General features: G+C 34.8%; 2 protein-coding genes across 2 annotated transcripts; both read left to right on the top strand.

The window, feature by feature from the left end:
- The first annotated feature begins 369 nt into the window (after nucleotides 1–369).
- Nucleotides 370–4,022, top strand: LOC107435930 (receptor-like serine/threonine-protein kinase SD1-8). The gene is made up of 7 exons (XM_060818547.1): nucleotides 370–1,871; nucleotides 2,022–2,135; nucleotides 2,213–2,421; nucleotides 2,553–2,760; nucleotides 2,855–3,092; nucleotides 3,234–3,384; nucleotides 3,495–4,022. The coding sequence occupies exons 1-7, from the start codon at nucleotides 716–718 to the stop codon at nucleotides 3,801–3,803; spliced, it is 2,385 nt and encodes a 794-aa protein (XP_060674530.1). The 5' UTR covers nucleotides 370–715; the 3' UTR covers nucleotides 3,804–4,022.
- Nucleotides 4,023–6,140: 2,118 nt separating this feature from the next.
- LOC107404297 (G-type lectin S-receptor-like serine/threonine-protein kinase SD1-13) lies at nucleotides 6,141–9,330 on the top strand. Its single transcript, XM_060813856.1, has 8 exons — nucleotides 6,141–6,174; nucleotides 6,457–6,616; nucleotides 6,755–6,904; nucleotides 7,776–7,983; nucleotides 8,128–8,251; nucleotides 8,409–8,493; nucleotides 8,784–8,928; nucleotides 9,124–9,330. The coding sequence occupies exons 1-8, from the start codon at nucleotides 6,141–6,143 to the stop codon at nucleotides 9,328–9,330; spliced, it is 1,113 nt and encodes a 370-aa protein (XP_060669839.1).
- The last annotated feature ends 8,219 nt before the right edge of the window (nucleotides 9,331–17,549 follow it).

The following is a 17,549-nucleotide window of genomic DNA, read 5'->3' as shown; positions in this document are numbered from 1 at the left end:
TTCCATATATAGTTCTAAGAATTTTTATTTAATTATAATGTTAGCATTTCCGTATTAAGAAAATGCGGCGAAATTTCTTTGATACGCCCCTTTTACTAATTTTATCATTAGTTGCGTACACCTCTATCCAGTTCAACTATAAAAATGACTCTGACTAGGGAAAGAAAATCCTTATTTTCTATAAGAAATAAGATAATATCACATGGGTTGTGGAAATTTAGTTAAGAAATTTGTATTTTAATACCAATATGTAATGTCTTGCTAGATGGACAGTGAGATTACTTACCAACCAAGTCAGCTATTGACTTTCTTTAGTTTTATTCTTTATTTTTGACATATTCATTGTATATTGCAGACAAGATTATAGAAACGATAGGAGTTAAAAGCATGTCAGATTAGAAGTTATTAGCTTTTTTATTTACCATGTTCTCTCTTGGAAAGCTATTATCCATGTTTTCCATAAAGCAATGGAGAACTGTTCTTTGTTTTAAATTCTGGAATTAGTTTTGCAACCAAAGAAAAAGAAAAAGAAAAAAAAAAGAAAGGAAAAAAAAAAAAAAAAAAGAAGAAAGAAAGAAAGAAAGAGAAACAGAAAACATGGCTAAACAGGCCATCTTTTTTGAAGATGCTACCTTGTGTAGTTGTATGCTTTTTTGTTTCCTACCTAAAACATGCCGCTTAAGCTGTTTGTTTCTGTCTCTTTTGTGTGTCTGACATGAAAATGAAAACATCCAAAGTCTATCTTTTCTTCTTCTTTTGTTTCCTTGGCTCGTTATATGCCTTAGACACTCTTATACATGGAAAGACTCTACATAGCAATGAAACATTGGTTTCTGCCGGTGGGGTGTTCGAGCTTGGCTTCTTTACTCCAAGTAAATCAAGGTTTGGGTACCTGGGAATATGGTTCAAGAATGACAGAAACAGAAAACCAGTTTGGGTTTCAAACCGAGAAATTCGCCAGGCGGTTTCCACCGGAGTTCTCTACATAAGGTATGATGGAAACTTGGTCTTGAGTGATAGAATGTCAATTCCAAATATTGTCAACAATGGAGCAGGACCAACCAGTAATAAAACAAGCGCAAAACTTCTTGATTCGGGAAATCTGATTCTAATGGAAGCAGGGAAGACCATATGGCAGAGTTTTGATTATCCAACTGATACACTTCTACCAGGAATGAGCTTGGGATGGTTTAACAAAGGTAATGCAGATAGAGAAAGAAAGCAGTATCTTTCATCATGGTTAAGCCCCTCCGATCCAAACATAGGTCTCTATTTTCTAGGCCTTGATACGGTAGACCTAACAAAATCCAATGTCTGGCGCCAAGATCATGCTTACCAGCAGATTGGATTTTGGGATGGAAGTTATTTCAGATTCTTTTTCCAAAGCTTATTGGATAATCAATACAATTTTAGCTATATATCAAACAGCAGCCAAAATTCTCTTACTTTCCACAACAAAGAAAGTAACATACTTAGATGGTTTGTTTTAGCTTCAGATGGGACAATTATGGAGTTCATGATGGAGGGTCTAAAGGTTTCTAGTGTGAGCTACTCTATATGTGATTCCACATTGCCACACAGTTCTACAGGATGCTTGGTATCAACGCCAATGATGTGCAAAGATGGAAATAATTTCTCAGACATTATCAAAGGATCAATCCCAAGATCAATGCTTGTTAGTTGGCCAGCCAGTACAGGTACCAGCGACTGTGAGCAAACATGCAGGAGTAACTGTTCATGTGTTGCATATATTTCTTCGATGGATAATGGGACTCGGTGTGAACTTTTCTATGGAGATAAAGATGATCTTCTGAACAACATACGAAAAGGAAACAATAGCATCTATGTGCGTGAAAATGATTCTAAATCTGGTAAGATTTTGAATCTATGGTCCTGAAGTTTTGAGACAAACAGCTCTAATTATGATTAAAGATAGTTATGTGAGGACAAGATGTGAGTATTAACTTAATTTTCTTTGTCTATGTAAAATTTGACAGTGTTCAATTCTTTTCTTTCTTCAGATCATGAGAAAAAGAGGAAGATACTATTGATTGTCATAGCTCTACTGATTCCCTTGATCTTGATGATTTGTATCAAGCTTTTGTTTTACTTATGGAGAAAGTCCAATTGTTCAGGTACCAACTTCAACTTCTATATTGGTTCAAAATTTTAAAAAGTTGCCTTCTGATGAAAAATTTCATCATACTGACAGGAATACATGGGAATCAAGTAGGCACAGGAGAAGTGCACACATCCCAATTAAGTCCAAATAATGATCCTAGCACAGAAGATGTTATTGAGCTTGGGAGGAAGAATGATCATGAGCTTCCCCTGCTTAGTTTTATTAGTGTAGTAGCAGCCACTGATAATTTCTCAGCTTGTAATAAGATTGGAGAGGGTGGTTTTGGACCTGTTTATAAGGTATTTGTTATCAAGCAACACATTTTGCTTTTCCATTTTCTTCCTCAGTCGTCAAACTGACAGAAAATTGAATGCCAGACCTATGGGATAACATTATATAGATTCTTAGGTGAAATTATACTCTTTTGCAGGGGAAGCTAAAACGTAATGACATTGCAGTGAAAAGGCTTTCAAAATATTCTGGACAAGGATTAGCAGAGTTCAAGAATGAGGTACAGTTAATTTGCAAGGTACAGCACAGAAATCTTGTCAAGCTTTTGGGTTGTTGCATTGAGCAAGAGGAAAAGATCTTAATCTATGAGTACATGCCAAACAGAAGCTTGGATTCTTTCATTTTTGGTTTGTATATTCATGGATTCCCATTTCTTTCTTTATCTTTTTTTGTTCATTTTGCTGATTCACCTAATTTGGTTGAATATGCAAACTAATGCAGATCCAGTAAAGCAGCTGCTGCTGGACTGGACGAAACGCAAATACATCATTGAAGGCATTGCTCAAGGACTTCTATATCTTCACAAGTACTCTAGATTAAGAATTATTCACCGTGATCTCAAAACCAGCAATATCCTATTGGATGACTACATGAACCCCAAAATATCAGATTTTGGCATGGCAAGAATTCTGTTCAAGGATGAAAGCAAAATCAAAACGAAGAGGGTGGCTGGAACATAGTAAGTAACTGTTAAATCTTTGAAAGTTGAAATTTAACATGATTGAAGTGAGCATGCTCGTTTTACAAGATATTCTCTATTTACAAACAAGGAAAATGACATTTTTACTTTGTATTCTTCTTCTTTTGGCATTGAGATCAGTGGCTACATGTCTCCGGAGTATGCAGCTCATGGCATTTTCTCAACAAAATCTGATGTATTTAGCTTTGGAGTGATTTTGTTGGAGATTGTGAGTGGCAGGAAGATTGCAACTTTTCATGAACCAAACTGCTCAATGAACTTACTAGGATATGTAAGTGACATAAACAGGGCTCTAGCTTTGAGATCTACTTTTTATGTAGCTATTTTTTTTTTTATTTTTTTTATTTGACAATGTTAACTTACAATGTGAAATCTGTAAAGGCTTGGGAGTTATGGAAAGATGGGAGATGCACCGAGTTAATGGATCCAACATTAGGCGGTTCATGTCCTGTGAATGACGTACTGATGTTCATCCAGGTGGGTCTGTTGTGTGTTCAAGAAAATGCAGAGGACAGGCCAAACATGTGGGATGTTTTATTAATGTTGAGCAGTGAAAGGGCTAGTTTACCTGAGCCTAAACAGCCTGCATACTCTACTCTTCTAAATGCAGCCGCAGATGGTAGTTCAATTTCAACAAGGCAAAACCCTTCTCCAAATCTTGTATCAATTTCACTAGCCGAAGCAAGATAACATCTTTCGAGTTCGAACTTTTTTAACCGTTCTGGTATTCACTTCCTGGATTGCAAAAGTTCTTAGATTCAGTTACTTTAGGCGAACAATTACAAGTTTAGGACACATAACATTTATTTATTTTGCAGGACTCAAATACTTTAAAAGTGATAGACAGCATTAAATTGCTTAAGTGATTTGTTGTTGAACTGAAATCTTTTTTCCTTGAAGCATGGCATTTTTTTAAATGGAAGTTTAGGAGACATATAATTTGTATGGCATTGTTTCCCAACTAGTCGGTTTTTTTTTTTTTTTTAAAAAAAAAAAAAAATTAAATTTTAGAAATCCACTATATAATAAGCATGCAAATGGTCTGTGTCATCCTGCTGGCAAAATGGCTTGAAAACTAGTACAAGGATGAAGTCTAATTTACCAGGAAAATGATAAAATAAAATAACCGAAAAATAATCGATCTCTCATAAACAAAGGGTTTGAAATTTTCATAAATATATCGCCATCAAAATTAAACATATATAAATATACAGCATATTTGTCAAGTTATTTCAAAACAAATTGTTAAAAATGTTTAATAATATATTTTATCAGTTATCTCAATCCATGAGTGACACAGGAAAGTTTCGTCTATAAAGAAGGAGTTTTCATAAAACAAATGCATGAACAAATATATATAATATATATATATATATATATAGAGAGAGAGAGAGAGAGAGTCAATTTAAAATCAAAACAACATGATAATTTTAATATTGATTTTTTCTTTTATTAGTTTTTGGACCACATTAAAGTTAAAATTTAAAATTTAAAAATATTTATTAACAAATTAAAACTTTATGTAAGAAAAAAATGAACTGTATTGGTTTTTGATGATTAATAAAAATAATTTAAAGTTTCAATTATTGATATAATCTAGTAGCAAAAAAAAAAAGAAAAAAAAAAGAAAATCCTAACATTAATATTATATTAATCGGGTTATATATATATATATATATATATCTATATATACATATATATAAGAAAACGTAACAATGGGCCCCATTTTATTTTTCTAATGATTATAAAATAAAAATAAAAATTCTTAGACTAAAAAAAAAGTACAGAAGTTGTTTTGACTAAGTCCCTACCTGGACAGATTTTCACGAAATTGTCAATGATCTCAAATTTTAATCCCCACGCCAATAACATCAAAAAAAAAAAAATAATAATAATAATAATATCTTGTCACTAAAAGCAGTATGGCTCCAAGATGAAATTTATAAAATGATTTTTTTAGGCTACTTATTCTGATTGAAGAAAGAAAGGTTCAACCTTTTATTTATTTAAATAAAAACAAAACCATTTTATTCATTCTAAAAAAGATACAAATTTCATCTTAGAAATTGAACGGTTATTAGCGAAGCAAGGGTGATACATAATTATAACTTTTTGTTAATAAGGTGATGTATTTATTTATTTTTGCCATATGATGCTTTTCAACCTGCAACAGACAAACCTTTAAATAATATTTTCAAGACACTTCAAGCTACATAGTTTTTTTTTTTTTTTTTTTTTTTTAAATAAAAATTGATACCATTTTGTCAACTAAGACTCTGTATTTTAGTGGAATTCATATTGATGGATGGTGTCATGGAAAATATTAGATCTGACATATTCTCAAGAATTACATTTCCAATTATTAAATCATAACTGTATTTTATCTGGTGCATCATCTGCTCCATTGACAAGCAGTTCTATAGTTATAAGATTGTTTTTGGCTAAAAATAGGTGTAAGGTTTTAATTAATTATAATGGTTTTTTTGGGGGTAATTTTTCTTTTCTTTTTTTTTTGTTTTTTTTTGTTTTTTGGTAATTCATTATAATGGCTGCGAATTTTTTTTATTACTAATTTTATTATCGGTTGCTGACAGCTCTATCCATCTCACATATAAAAACAACTAGTGGTTAAAAACAAAAAAAAAAAAAAAAAAAAAAAAAACCATTAAAATTTTTGATAAAAGAAACTAAGATACTATCTGATAGATGGTGGAAAATTTGTAAAGAAATTGTATTTTATGTAATTAATGTCTTTGCTAATAGTTATGAACTAGGTCACACGTTATACTTTCTTAACTTTTATTTTATTTTATTTTTTTATAGATATAGGATAACAAGCTCAATGTATATGTTGCAGATAAGATTATTAGAATGAAGTTTTTCTTCATGAGATGCTATCCCTGGCTAGTTCTTTTTTTTACCCGTTTTTCTCTCTTGGAAACCAGTTACCAAACCATCAAGCATGTAAATGTTTTTCAAAAACAATTTGACAAACGACCCTTTTTTCCAAGAAAAAAATAATAGAAAATGGCCAAACAGGCCCTAAGCTTCTCTCTTGAAGGTGGGAACCTTGTACAGTTGTATGCTTAAGCTTCTCTCTTGAAGGTGAGAACCTTGTATAATTGTATGCTTTCTTTGTTCTTTCCACCATAACATGCTGCTTGAGGTGTTTCTTCATGTGAAAGTAATTGTTTTTGCTTCCTTTTTGTGCCTGACATGAAAACATCCAAAGTTTTTCTTTTCCGTCAAAGCTTCATAAGTATCTTTCCTCATGTCATGCCTTAGACATCCTCACACCAAGAATGGTTTTACATAGCAGTGAAACATTGTTTTCTGCTGGCAGGGTTTTTGAGCTTAGATTCTTTACTCCCAGTAAATCAAGCTTTGAGTACCTGGGAATCTGGTTCAAGGATGACAAAAACAAAAGACCGGTTTGAGTTGTATGATGGGAACCTGGTCATGAGTGATATAATGTTGATTCCATATATTGGCAAGCCCATCCAGTAACGAAACGGATGCGAAAATTCTTGATTCGGGAAATCTAAATCTAATGGAAGTAGGGAAGACCATATGCCAAAGTTTTGATTACCCAACTGTTACACTTCTACCTGGAATGAGCTTGGGTAGTTCAACATTGACAGTGCATATGGAATAAGAAAGCAGTATCTTACATCATGGTTAAGCCCCTCTGATCCAAACAAAGGTTTTTATTATCTAGGTCTTGATTATTTAGACATGACAAAATCCAATGTCTTGTCCCAAGATAATGTTTACCAGCAAATTGGCTTCTGGTATGGATTTCAGATTCTTTTTTGAAATCTCATTAGATAACCATTACAATTTTAACTATGTATCAAACAACAACCAGATTTCTCTTACTTTCCACAACAAGGAAACTAAGATATTCAAGTGGTTTGTTTTAGCTTCAAATGGACAATTATTGAGTTCATGATGGATGGTCAAAAAATTTCCAAGGTAAGTTACTCTCTATGTGATTCCACATCGCCATGCAATGCTCCAGGATGCTTGTAATCTTCTCAAATGATGTGCAAAGAAGGCAATAATCTAGAGATCAATGCTTGTTAGTTGGCCAGTCAGTACACGGGTACAAATGACTGTGAGCAGGTAAGCAGGCGCTTGTTCATGTGTTGCGTATATTTCTTCGTTGGTTGATGGGATTCAGTGTGAATTCTTCTACAAAAACAAACATGAACTTCTGGACATCATATGGAGAGGAAAAAACAAGATTTATGTGCATGAAAATGCTTCCAAATCTGGTAAGCTTTTTTATATGAAGTTGTGAAGTAATGAAATAAACACCTCTAATTATGATTAGAGTAAGAATATTACAGTTTCTTCATTAACCTATATAGTTATGTGATGTAGAGATGTGAATAATTAGCTTAATTTTCTTTGTCTAAGTAAAACATGATAGTATTCATTCCTTTCGTTCTTCGAATCATTAGAAAAAGGGGAAGATAATTATGATTGTCATCGATCTACTGATTCCCTTGATATTAATAATTTGTATCAAGAATTTGTTTTACTTATGGAACAAGTTCAATTGTTTAGGCACAAAATTTAACTTGTATATTGGTCCATAGTTTCAAAATTTTGCCTTGTAATGCAATATTTGTCCACATTGACAGGAATAAACTGAAGCCAAGTAGGCACGGGAGAAGTTCACACATCATCAACATCCCAGTTAAGCACAAAAAATGATGATCCTAGTGGAGCAAACCTTATTGACCCTAGTAGGAAGAAAGATCATGAGCTTCCCCAGCTTAGCATTTCAAGTGTAGTGGCAAACACTGATCACTTCTCCGTTTTGAGTAATCTTGGAGAGGGTGGGTTTGGACCTGTTTATAAGGTACGTTAACGAGGCAATACAACATTTTCTTTTTCCATTTTCTGTCAATCTTACTACATTGATAGAAAATTGGATGTCAGCAACTACAGGATACATTAAGTTGTAAAGATTATATTAGTAATCTGGATATTGTTGCGAGGAAAGCTACAATGGTATGAAATTGCAGTGAAAAGGCTGTCAAACAATTCTAGACAAGGATTAGAAGAATTCAAGAATGAGGTAGAGTTAACTTCTAAGCTGCAGGCCAGAAATCTTGTCAAGCTTCTAGGTTGTTGCATTAAGAGAGAAGAAAAGATATTAATATGAGTACATGCCTAACAGAAGCTTGGATTCTTTCATATTTGGTATGTTTATTCATCGATGACTAGTTTCATAATTTTTGTTTACTGGTTTAACTCTTGTGGTTGAGTCTGCAACTAATGCAGATCCAATTAAATGGCGACTACTAGATTGGAGAAAGCGCAAACACATCATCAAAGGAATTGCTCAAGGTCTTCTTTATTTTCACAAGTACTCAAGACTAAGAATTATTCACTGTGATCTGAAAACCGGCAACATCTTTTTGGATGACTAGACGAACCCCAAAATACCAGATTTTGGCATGGCAAGAATTGTTTTTGAGAACGAAAATAGATCAGGAACAACGAAGCTTGCTGGAACTTAGTAACTTGTAAATCTTTGAAAAATGAAATTAAACATTTTCAAAGTGAAGGATAACATGCCTCCACATGTTTAACTTAATTTACAAACAAGTAGAACGATATCTTCTTGTATCCTTCTTCTTTTGGCATTGAGATCAGTGGTTACATGTTTCCGAAGTATGCAATGCATAGACTTTACTTGAGAAAATCTGATGTATTTAGCTTCAGAGTGATTTTGTTGGAGATTGTAAGTGGCAGGAAGAGTGCAACCTTTTATGAGCCAAATTGCTCAATGAACTTACTGGTATATGTAAGTGATAAAAAAAGGGCCTTAGTTTTGAGCTCTTCTATTTTTATTCTAATATTGTATTTGACATTGCTAACATACTATGTGAAAAAACTTTGAAGGCTTAGGAGTCATGGAAAGAAAGACGAGGAGTTAGCGGATCCAACATTAGGTGGTCCATGTCCCATGAATGAAGTAATGCTACGCATTTAGGTGGGTCTGTTGTGTGTTCAAGAAAACGCAGAGGACCGGCCAAAGATATCAGATGTCGTATTGATGTTCAGCAGTGAAAGGGAGTGTTTATCTAGGCCTAAACAGCTTGCATATTCTACTCTTCTAAATGCTGTAGATGGTTCATTTTCAAGAAAACATACACCTTCTCCGAATCTTGTATCAATTTCACTAGTAGAAGCAAGATAGCATCTTTCAACTTCTTTAATCATTTTGGTATTTACTTATTGGATTGGGAAAGTTCTTTAGTTTCCCAAAACTTATTAGGGAGTGAGTTTAGTATATATATAAACATATATATATATATAGATATAAATAGTTGTAGAGATTCAACCTGTGTATAGCAAGCAATATATATATATATATATCCACAAGCAGCACACAACCCACAAAAAGTCCACAAACAAGCAAATATAGATGAATTAGAAGATCTCAGAACAAACAATATGAAAAATCTAGAGAGAGAAAGACAAGCACATAAATATAAGAGAGAGAGAGAGAGAGAGAGAGAAACACTCAAAAATTTTACGTGGTTCAATCAAGGTAATCTATGTCCATGGGTAAGCAAAGAGATGATAATTTTCATTATCTTGAAGAGATTACAAGCTTAATCACCAAGTGCATGGCACCATTGATGGGATTTTGAAGAACCCACCATTTCTCTCTCTAAAACCAATAGAAAACACTCTTAGATCTATTTGGTACGAAATCCTGGGCTAACATATCATTAAAGAGGGACAAAATCATAATTTTGCATTTTTTTTTTCTCTTTCTCTTCTCTTGCTTTCTTCCTCTTCACTTCATAACCAAACATCATCCCATCAACTCCTCATGTTCACCATTAATTTAGAGTCACAAAAACAACATTTCTTCACCTTGACTCTAAATTCACAAACTCTTCAAATCACTTCCCATCACTCTTTGCTTGCACACACATCCTCATCACTTGCTTTGCACATTGCTTAGACTCATACAGAGCCTAGGCTTCTCCGTTGGTACTACCTTGGTCAACATATCCGCCGGATTCTTTTCACCCACAATCTTCACCAAATCCACTTCACCTTTGTCGATTAATTCTCGAACGAAGTGGTACTTCTTCTCAATATGCTTTGTACGGTTCGAGAAGGCTTGATTCTTTGTCAAAAAGATTGCACTTTGGTTGCCAAGCTCATTTACCAACCATTTTAACCATAATGCCTCCCTTGTTGCTTCTGTGGTCATCATATATTCAGCTTCGGTACTTAAGAGTGAAACCACCGGTTGTAATGATGCTCTCCAACTAATTGTATTACCCTAAGCCGAAAATATATAACCCGTCAAGGACTTTCTCTTGTCCGATCACCACCAAGGTCCACATCACAGTATCCGACAACACAATCATCATTACCATTGTTCTCTTTCCGATACAATAAGCCAACATCCATGGATTCCTTCAAATTCCTTAGAATCCATCACAAAACCTCCCAATGTGGTTTGCTTGGATTACTCATAAATCTACTCACCACACTAACCACATGAGCGATGTCTGGTTTAGTACATACCATTAAATACATGATGCAACCTACGGCACTTGCATATGGCATCTTAGCCATGCTCTCCCTCTCTTGTTCACTTTTTGGGCATTGCTTGGATGACAATTTGAAGTGGGGTATTAAAGGCGTGATCACAAGATTTGCACCGCCCATGTTGAACCTCTCCAAGACCTTTTCAATATACTTCTTTTGAGAGACAAATATCTCCCGATTCTCCTTATCCCGAAATATATCGATCCTCAAAATTTTCTTGGCTTTTTCAAGGTCTTTCATCAAAAACTTAGAACTCATCAACTTCTTCAAATTATCAATCTCATCCATATGTTTGCGCGCAATCAACATATCATCAACATACAACAAGAGATAAATGAAGTCCCCATTCAACAACTCTTTGTAATACACACAAAGATCAAACGTGCTCCTCTTAAAGCCAATACCAAACATAAACTTGTTGAATTTCTTGTATCATTGCCTAGGAGATTGTCTCAAGCCATAAAGGTATTTTTGAAGTAAGCATACCTTGACACCCTTTGCATATCCTTCGGGTTGAGCTATGTAAATCTCTTCCTCGAGGTCTCTATGCAAGAATGCCATCTTGATGTCCAATTGATGCAACTCAAGTTTAAGCCTTGGCCCAGCAGCTTCTTTTCAATCCAAGAGCTGCATGATAAGAAAGCTCTCGATCTCGGCTAGCTTTAGTTAGTCAAATAGACCAGGAAACTCGTACTGCAACTATGCCAAGCCCGATCTTGGTTCCAATGCAGCAGAGACAGGTGTTGCTGATCGAACTAATCTACTTTAGGGATTCACCTAGCAGCTTTTAATAGGAAAGCTCGTTCCACCCCTTTGACAAATTCTTTCGCAGCAGCTTGAACTGAACCGGAGATCCAAATAGAAGTGTGTCTCACCACCGGAGAGAATATTTCATTGAAATCCACTCCCTCCTTTTGAGTATAACCCTTTGCAACCAATCGAGCTTTGAACCTTGGTGCCTTAACTCTGGGTACACCTTCCTTCTTCTTGAACACCCACTTACAACCTACAACCCTTCCACCTTTAGGCTTATCTACTAACTTCCACATTTGATTCCTATGCAAGGAATCCATCTCCTCATCGATGGCCAGCTTCCACTTTACTGAATCTTTTGAAGCTAAAGCTTCCTCAAAAGTGTTAGGCTCTGAGTTCATTTCTTTTGTAACTTCGAGAGCATATGCAATACAATCCATAAAACCATATCTTACTGGTGCCTTGGATTGTCTCCGTTCTCTCTCGCAAGCCAAATTATAATCATGGAGGTTATCAATATCAACCACCTCCTCATCGGTACGATCAACTGCCTCATCAACTTGTTCTTGAGCCACTTGTGTATTACAGTGCTCCTCATGGGTTACTTTCTTTCTTGGATTATCCTCAATCCCAAGATCGAATGTCTGCTTGTCAACTTCACTTCCACTCGAAGATTCTCCATCCATCGCTAACCCAAGCATCTCACTCTCCTTCAATACCACATTCCTACGAATCACACAATTCCTTGTATCTGGATTCCAAAGTCTATAGCATTTGACACCTTTTGGGTACCCGAAGAAAATGCATTTCATAGATCTTGGATGTAACTTGCCTTCGTTTACATGAACATATGAAGTGCAACCAAAGACCTTGAGATTACTTAAATCTGGTGCGTGCTTGGACCACTTCTCCATTGGAATCTTGAACTCAATGGCATTCGACAGACACTGATTGATCAAGTACACCGCGGTATTCATCGCCTCTGCCCAAAAACTTGTAGGTAGCTTAGCATTGGAAAGCATACTTTTCACTCTTTCCAAAATGTTCCTATCATACGTTCGGCAAGACCATTTTGTTAAGGAGTCATCTGCACGGTCTTATGTCTCATAATTCCATGCTCATTGCAATAGGAATTGAACTCTTCATTGCAATACTCGAGCCTGTTATCCGTTTGGAGCATCTTCATCTTCTTTCTGATTTGGTTCTCAGCCATAACCTTCCATTCCTTGAACTTAATGAAGGCCTCATCCTTGGTTTTCAACATGTAAACCCATACTCTCCTTGAGTAATCATCAATGAGGGTCATGAAGTACCTACAACCACCCATTGAATTCATTCTCGTGGGACCCCATACATCGGAATGAACATAATCCAAGATCCTCCTAGTTCGATGCACTGCGATGTTAAACTTCACCGTAGCTTGCATGCCATAGATACAATTCTCACAAAAGTCAAGTTTCTCCACCTTGTGCCCACACAAAAGCCCTTGTTTACTAAGCTCAATTAGCCCTTTCTCTTTAATATGGCCTAGCCTTCTATGCCAAAGTGTGGTGTCACTAACTTTCTCATTCACCGAGATTGAAGCTTCACCTTGAACTACACTTCCATCTAGCACATACAAGCCATTCTTCTTAGAAGCCTTTTTCACTACCATTGAACCCTTAAAGACCTTTAAAGTGTCTCTCTCGGCCTTATAACTATATCCATGCTCATCCACTGTACCAAGAGAAATCAAATTCCTCTTCAACCCGGGAATATACCGCACATCTGACAAAGTTCTCACAACTCCATCATGAAGCTTCAACTTTAACGTACCAATCCCCTTAACATTGCAAACCGCATTGTTCCCCATGAGAACATGCCCTCCATCTAGTTCCTCAAATGTATCAAAATAACTCCTTATCGGACTCATATGGAAAGTACAATTCGAGTTAAGTATCCACTCAACACCATTGTCTCGATCGGTTAAAAGCAATACTTCAGAGCTTTCATAACCTTCTGAGGCAACACTTGCATCTCCATCGGATTGCTTTTCTTTCCCCTTTCCAAGCCTCTCCGGACAATCCTTCTTGAAATGCCCCAATTGATTACAACGGAAACATCTCATTTTGTCCCTTAATTTTGATCTACCCCGACTTTGACCTCGCCAATTTCTACCACTAGGCCAATATGAGGTTCTACCTCTCACTGTGAGCCCCAACCCATCACTACTCTTGCCACTCAAGGTCTTCTCTACATCCTTAGCAACTATCACCACTATAAATTCCTTCACATGCAAGGTTTGTCTTCCATACTTGAGAGTATCCACAAAGTGCTTGTTTCCTTGAGGCAAAGAATTAAGTGAAATCACCACTTGGTCCTCATGTCTTGAATCAACTTAGTGAAGTCATCAAGATTATCACTCAAAGACCCTCCTTCTTTTATTTTGAAGTCATATAGCTGTTGCTTCAAATTGATGCGATTTGGTACCGATTTAGCCATGTACCTCTCTTCCAAAACTCTCCAAACATCCGCCGCCATTGTTTCCTTTGACACATCTCTCAACACCTTGTCTCCAAGACCAAGAATTATTGAACTATATGCCTTTTTTAATAATTCCCTCTTCTCTCTAACATCAATTGTATCTGGTAAATGTTCCTCACCTTCTAAAGTCACATTTAAACCTTCCTTGACTAACACCACCTTCATTTTCATCTTCGAAAGGCCAAAATCATTTGAGCCCGTGAATTTCTCCACCTCAAACTTAGTAAACATGGTTAAGTTTGCTGGGAACACTATAATCAACCTAGCTTCAACCAAGGGAACCTCCAATTCCACTACAAGAAGCTAACAACAACAAGCTACACAAAAGCCCCAAATCTCCAAACTCCAATCCCTAGATTTTCACCAATCTAGGCTCTGATACCAATTTGTAGAGATTCAACCTATGTATAGCAAGCAATATATATATATATATATATATCCTCAAGCAGCACACAACCCACAAAAAGTCCATAAACAAGCAAATATAGATGAAATAGAAGATCTCAGAACAAACCCATATGAAAAATTTAGAGAGAGAAAGACAAGCACATAAATATAAGAGAAGAGAGAGAGAAAAACACACAAAAGTTTTACGTGGTTCAATTAAGGTGATCTATGTCCATGGGCAAGCAAGGATATGATGATTTTCATTATCTTGAAAAGATTACAAGCTTAATCACCAAGAGCATGGTATCACTGATGGGATTTTGAAGAACCCACAGTTTCTCTCTCTAAAACTAGTAAAAAACACTCTTAGATCTGTTTGGCATGAATTCCAAGGCTAACATACCATTAAAGAGGGGCAAATCGTAATTTTGGGTTTTTTTTTTTTTTTTATTTGCTCTTTCTTTTCTCTTGCTTTCTTCCTCTTCACTTCATCACCAAATATCATCCTATCAACTCCTCATGTTCATCATTAATTTAGAGTCATAAAAAGAACACTAGTGTGTAACAGTGACAACATTAAATGGTGAAGTGTTTTTTCATTTTATGTTATTTTATTTTTGTATCCTGAAATCTATTTCCTAGAAGTATTGGTGAAAGCCCAGATACATCTTGTATGGCAATGCCTTCTAAGTAGTTTTCCTTCTTTTAGAAATTCACTAGAAATAATGGGGGAAAACAATGGATCTAGAGTTTGAAATTAAAACAGTTTTTCATAAATTTAGCTTCATATAAATTATATATATATTATAATAATAAGTTATTTAGAATATCAATTCAACTAAAACATAATGTAGAACAAATTGACAAAATGTTTAAATAATAATTTTATCAGTCAACTTAATCGATGGGTAACAAAGGAAAGTTTTGTATATATCTATATATATATATATATATATAAAGGTTTTCAGAAAACAAGTGAACCAAAAAAAAAAAAAAAAAAAGATAGAGAACATAACAAACGTTTTTAATTTTCTAATGTTTTCTAATTTTACGAAACCCACTTAAAAAAAATAAAATAAAATAAAATAAAAATAAAAATAAAGAAAAACTCTCCGTGGGAAATTGTCTTGCGTTGCCTACATGTGTAGTTTCCCCAAAAGGAGGAGATGTCCTGGAAGGGATAGTTTTCCCGTTAATGATCTCAAGTTCAAATTTCTACACCAATATGTCAAATAAAAACAAAAAGGACAATCTTGTGACTAAAACTAGCATGGCTTCGAGATGAAATTTATAACATAATAGAGAAAGAAAGGTTCAACATTTCATGTTTTAAATCTAACAATAATTAGCTAAGTAAGGTTATTAATCAACGCGGCTTATTTATACATTTATTTTTATCATCATATGGTGGTTTTTTCCTCTTGAAGCAGCCTAAATCTTTAAATAATGTTTTCAAGAGACTTCAAACTACATAGTTTAAAATAAATTGATGTCATTTTGTCAACTAAGACTGAATTGTATTAGAATCCATATTGATTTGATGCTGTGATGGAACATATGGAAAATTTATTTATTAGTAGATGTGACATATTCACAAGAAGTTGGTCCGCGTAGTAAGTCATACATGTATTTTATATTGATGCAACATCCGCTCCATTAACTAGCAGTTCCATATATAGTTCTGAGAATTTTTATTTAATTATAATGGTAGGATTTCCGTATCAAGAAAATGCTGCGAAATTTCTTTGATACGCCCCTTTTTACTAATTTTATTATTAGTTGCGTACACCTCTATCCAGATCAGCTATAAAAATGACTCAGACTAGGAAAGAAAATCCTTATTTTCAATAACAAATAAGATAATATCACATAGGTTGCGGAAATTTAGTTAAGAAATTTGTATTTTAATACCAATATGTAATGTCTTGCTATAGATGGATAGTGAGATTACTTACCAACCAGGTCAACTATTAACTTTCCTTATTTTTAAGTCTTGCTATAGATGTAATGTCTTGTTTCCGACTATAACATGCTGCTTAAGCTGTTTGTTTCCGTCTCTTTTGTGTGTCTGACATGAAAATGAAAGCGTCCAAAGTTTATATTTTCTTCTTCTTGTGTTTCCTCGGCTCATCATATGCCTTAGACACTTATACTTGGAAAGACTCTACACAGCAATGAAACATTGGTTTCTGCTGGTGGGGTGTTTGACCTCGGCTTCTTTACTCCAAGTAAATCATGGTTTGGGTACCTGGGAATCTGGTTCAAGAATGACAGAAACAGAAAATCATTTTGGGTTTCAAACCGAGAAATTCGCCTTGTCGTTTCCACAGGAGTTCTTTAAATAAGGTATGATGGAAACTTGGTCTTGAGTGATATAATGTCTAATCCAAATATTGTCAACGATGGAGCAGGGCCAACAAGTAATAAAACAACCCCGGAACTTCTTGATTCGGAAAATCTGATTCTAATGGAAGTAGGGAAGACCATATGGCAGAGTTTTGATTACCCAACTGATACGCTTCTACATGGAATGAGCTTGGAATTGTTTAACAACGATAATGCAGACAGAGAAAGAAAGCAGTATCTTTTATCATGGTTAAGCCCCTCTGATCCAAACAGAGGTCTCTATTATGTACGTCTTAATAAAGTAGGCTTTGTTGGATAATATGTAAAAATCTATATAAAATTGGAGACTTGAATATAATAAAGGAGGTTAAAAAACATACTATTTGGTAAAAAGAAAAGAAGTGGGCTGAGACTACATAAAATTGAGAGGTGCTTACACATCTATTTTCATACAGCTGGGTATAGGGCCCTTTTATACGACCCAAAGTCAGTAAAAAAGTTAACACACCGCCATATATGCTTTGCTGTTTTTTTTTTTTTTTTTTTTTTTTCCTCAATGCACGTAAAGATACAGCTCATATATGTACATGTGTCAACTTATGAACGCCCTACTCAATACATATAAAATACGTAGCTTACACGTCCCAACTTGCAACCTTTTTTTAGCCAATGATAAGCTTCATTCCATGTTAAGCATCTACTTATAAATATTTCTTAAGTTACCGACTTTGCCATGATACGACAAATTATTATTATAATTATAATTTTACTTTTTAACCGTCCTTCTTAATTTGTAATTTTGGCAAAATTCTTGAAATCTTCTAGGTTCTCTAT

Source organism: Ziziphus jujuba, chromosome 1 (assembly GCF_031755915.1).
Source record: "Ziziphus jujuba cultivar Dongzao chromosome 1, ASM3175591v1".
Classification (NCBI taxonomy): Eukaryota; Viridiplantae; Streptophyta; class Magnoliopsida; order Rosales; family Rhamnaceae; genus Ziziphus; species Ziziphus jujuba.
This window is presented reverse-complemented; position numbering and strand designations above follow the sequence as displayed.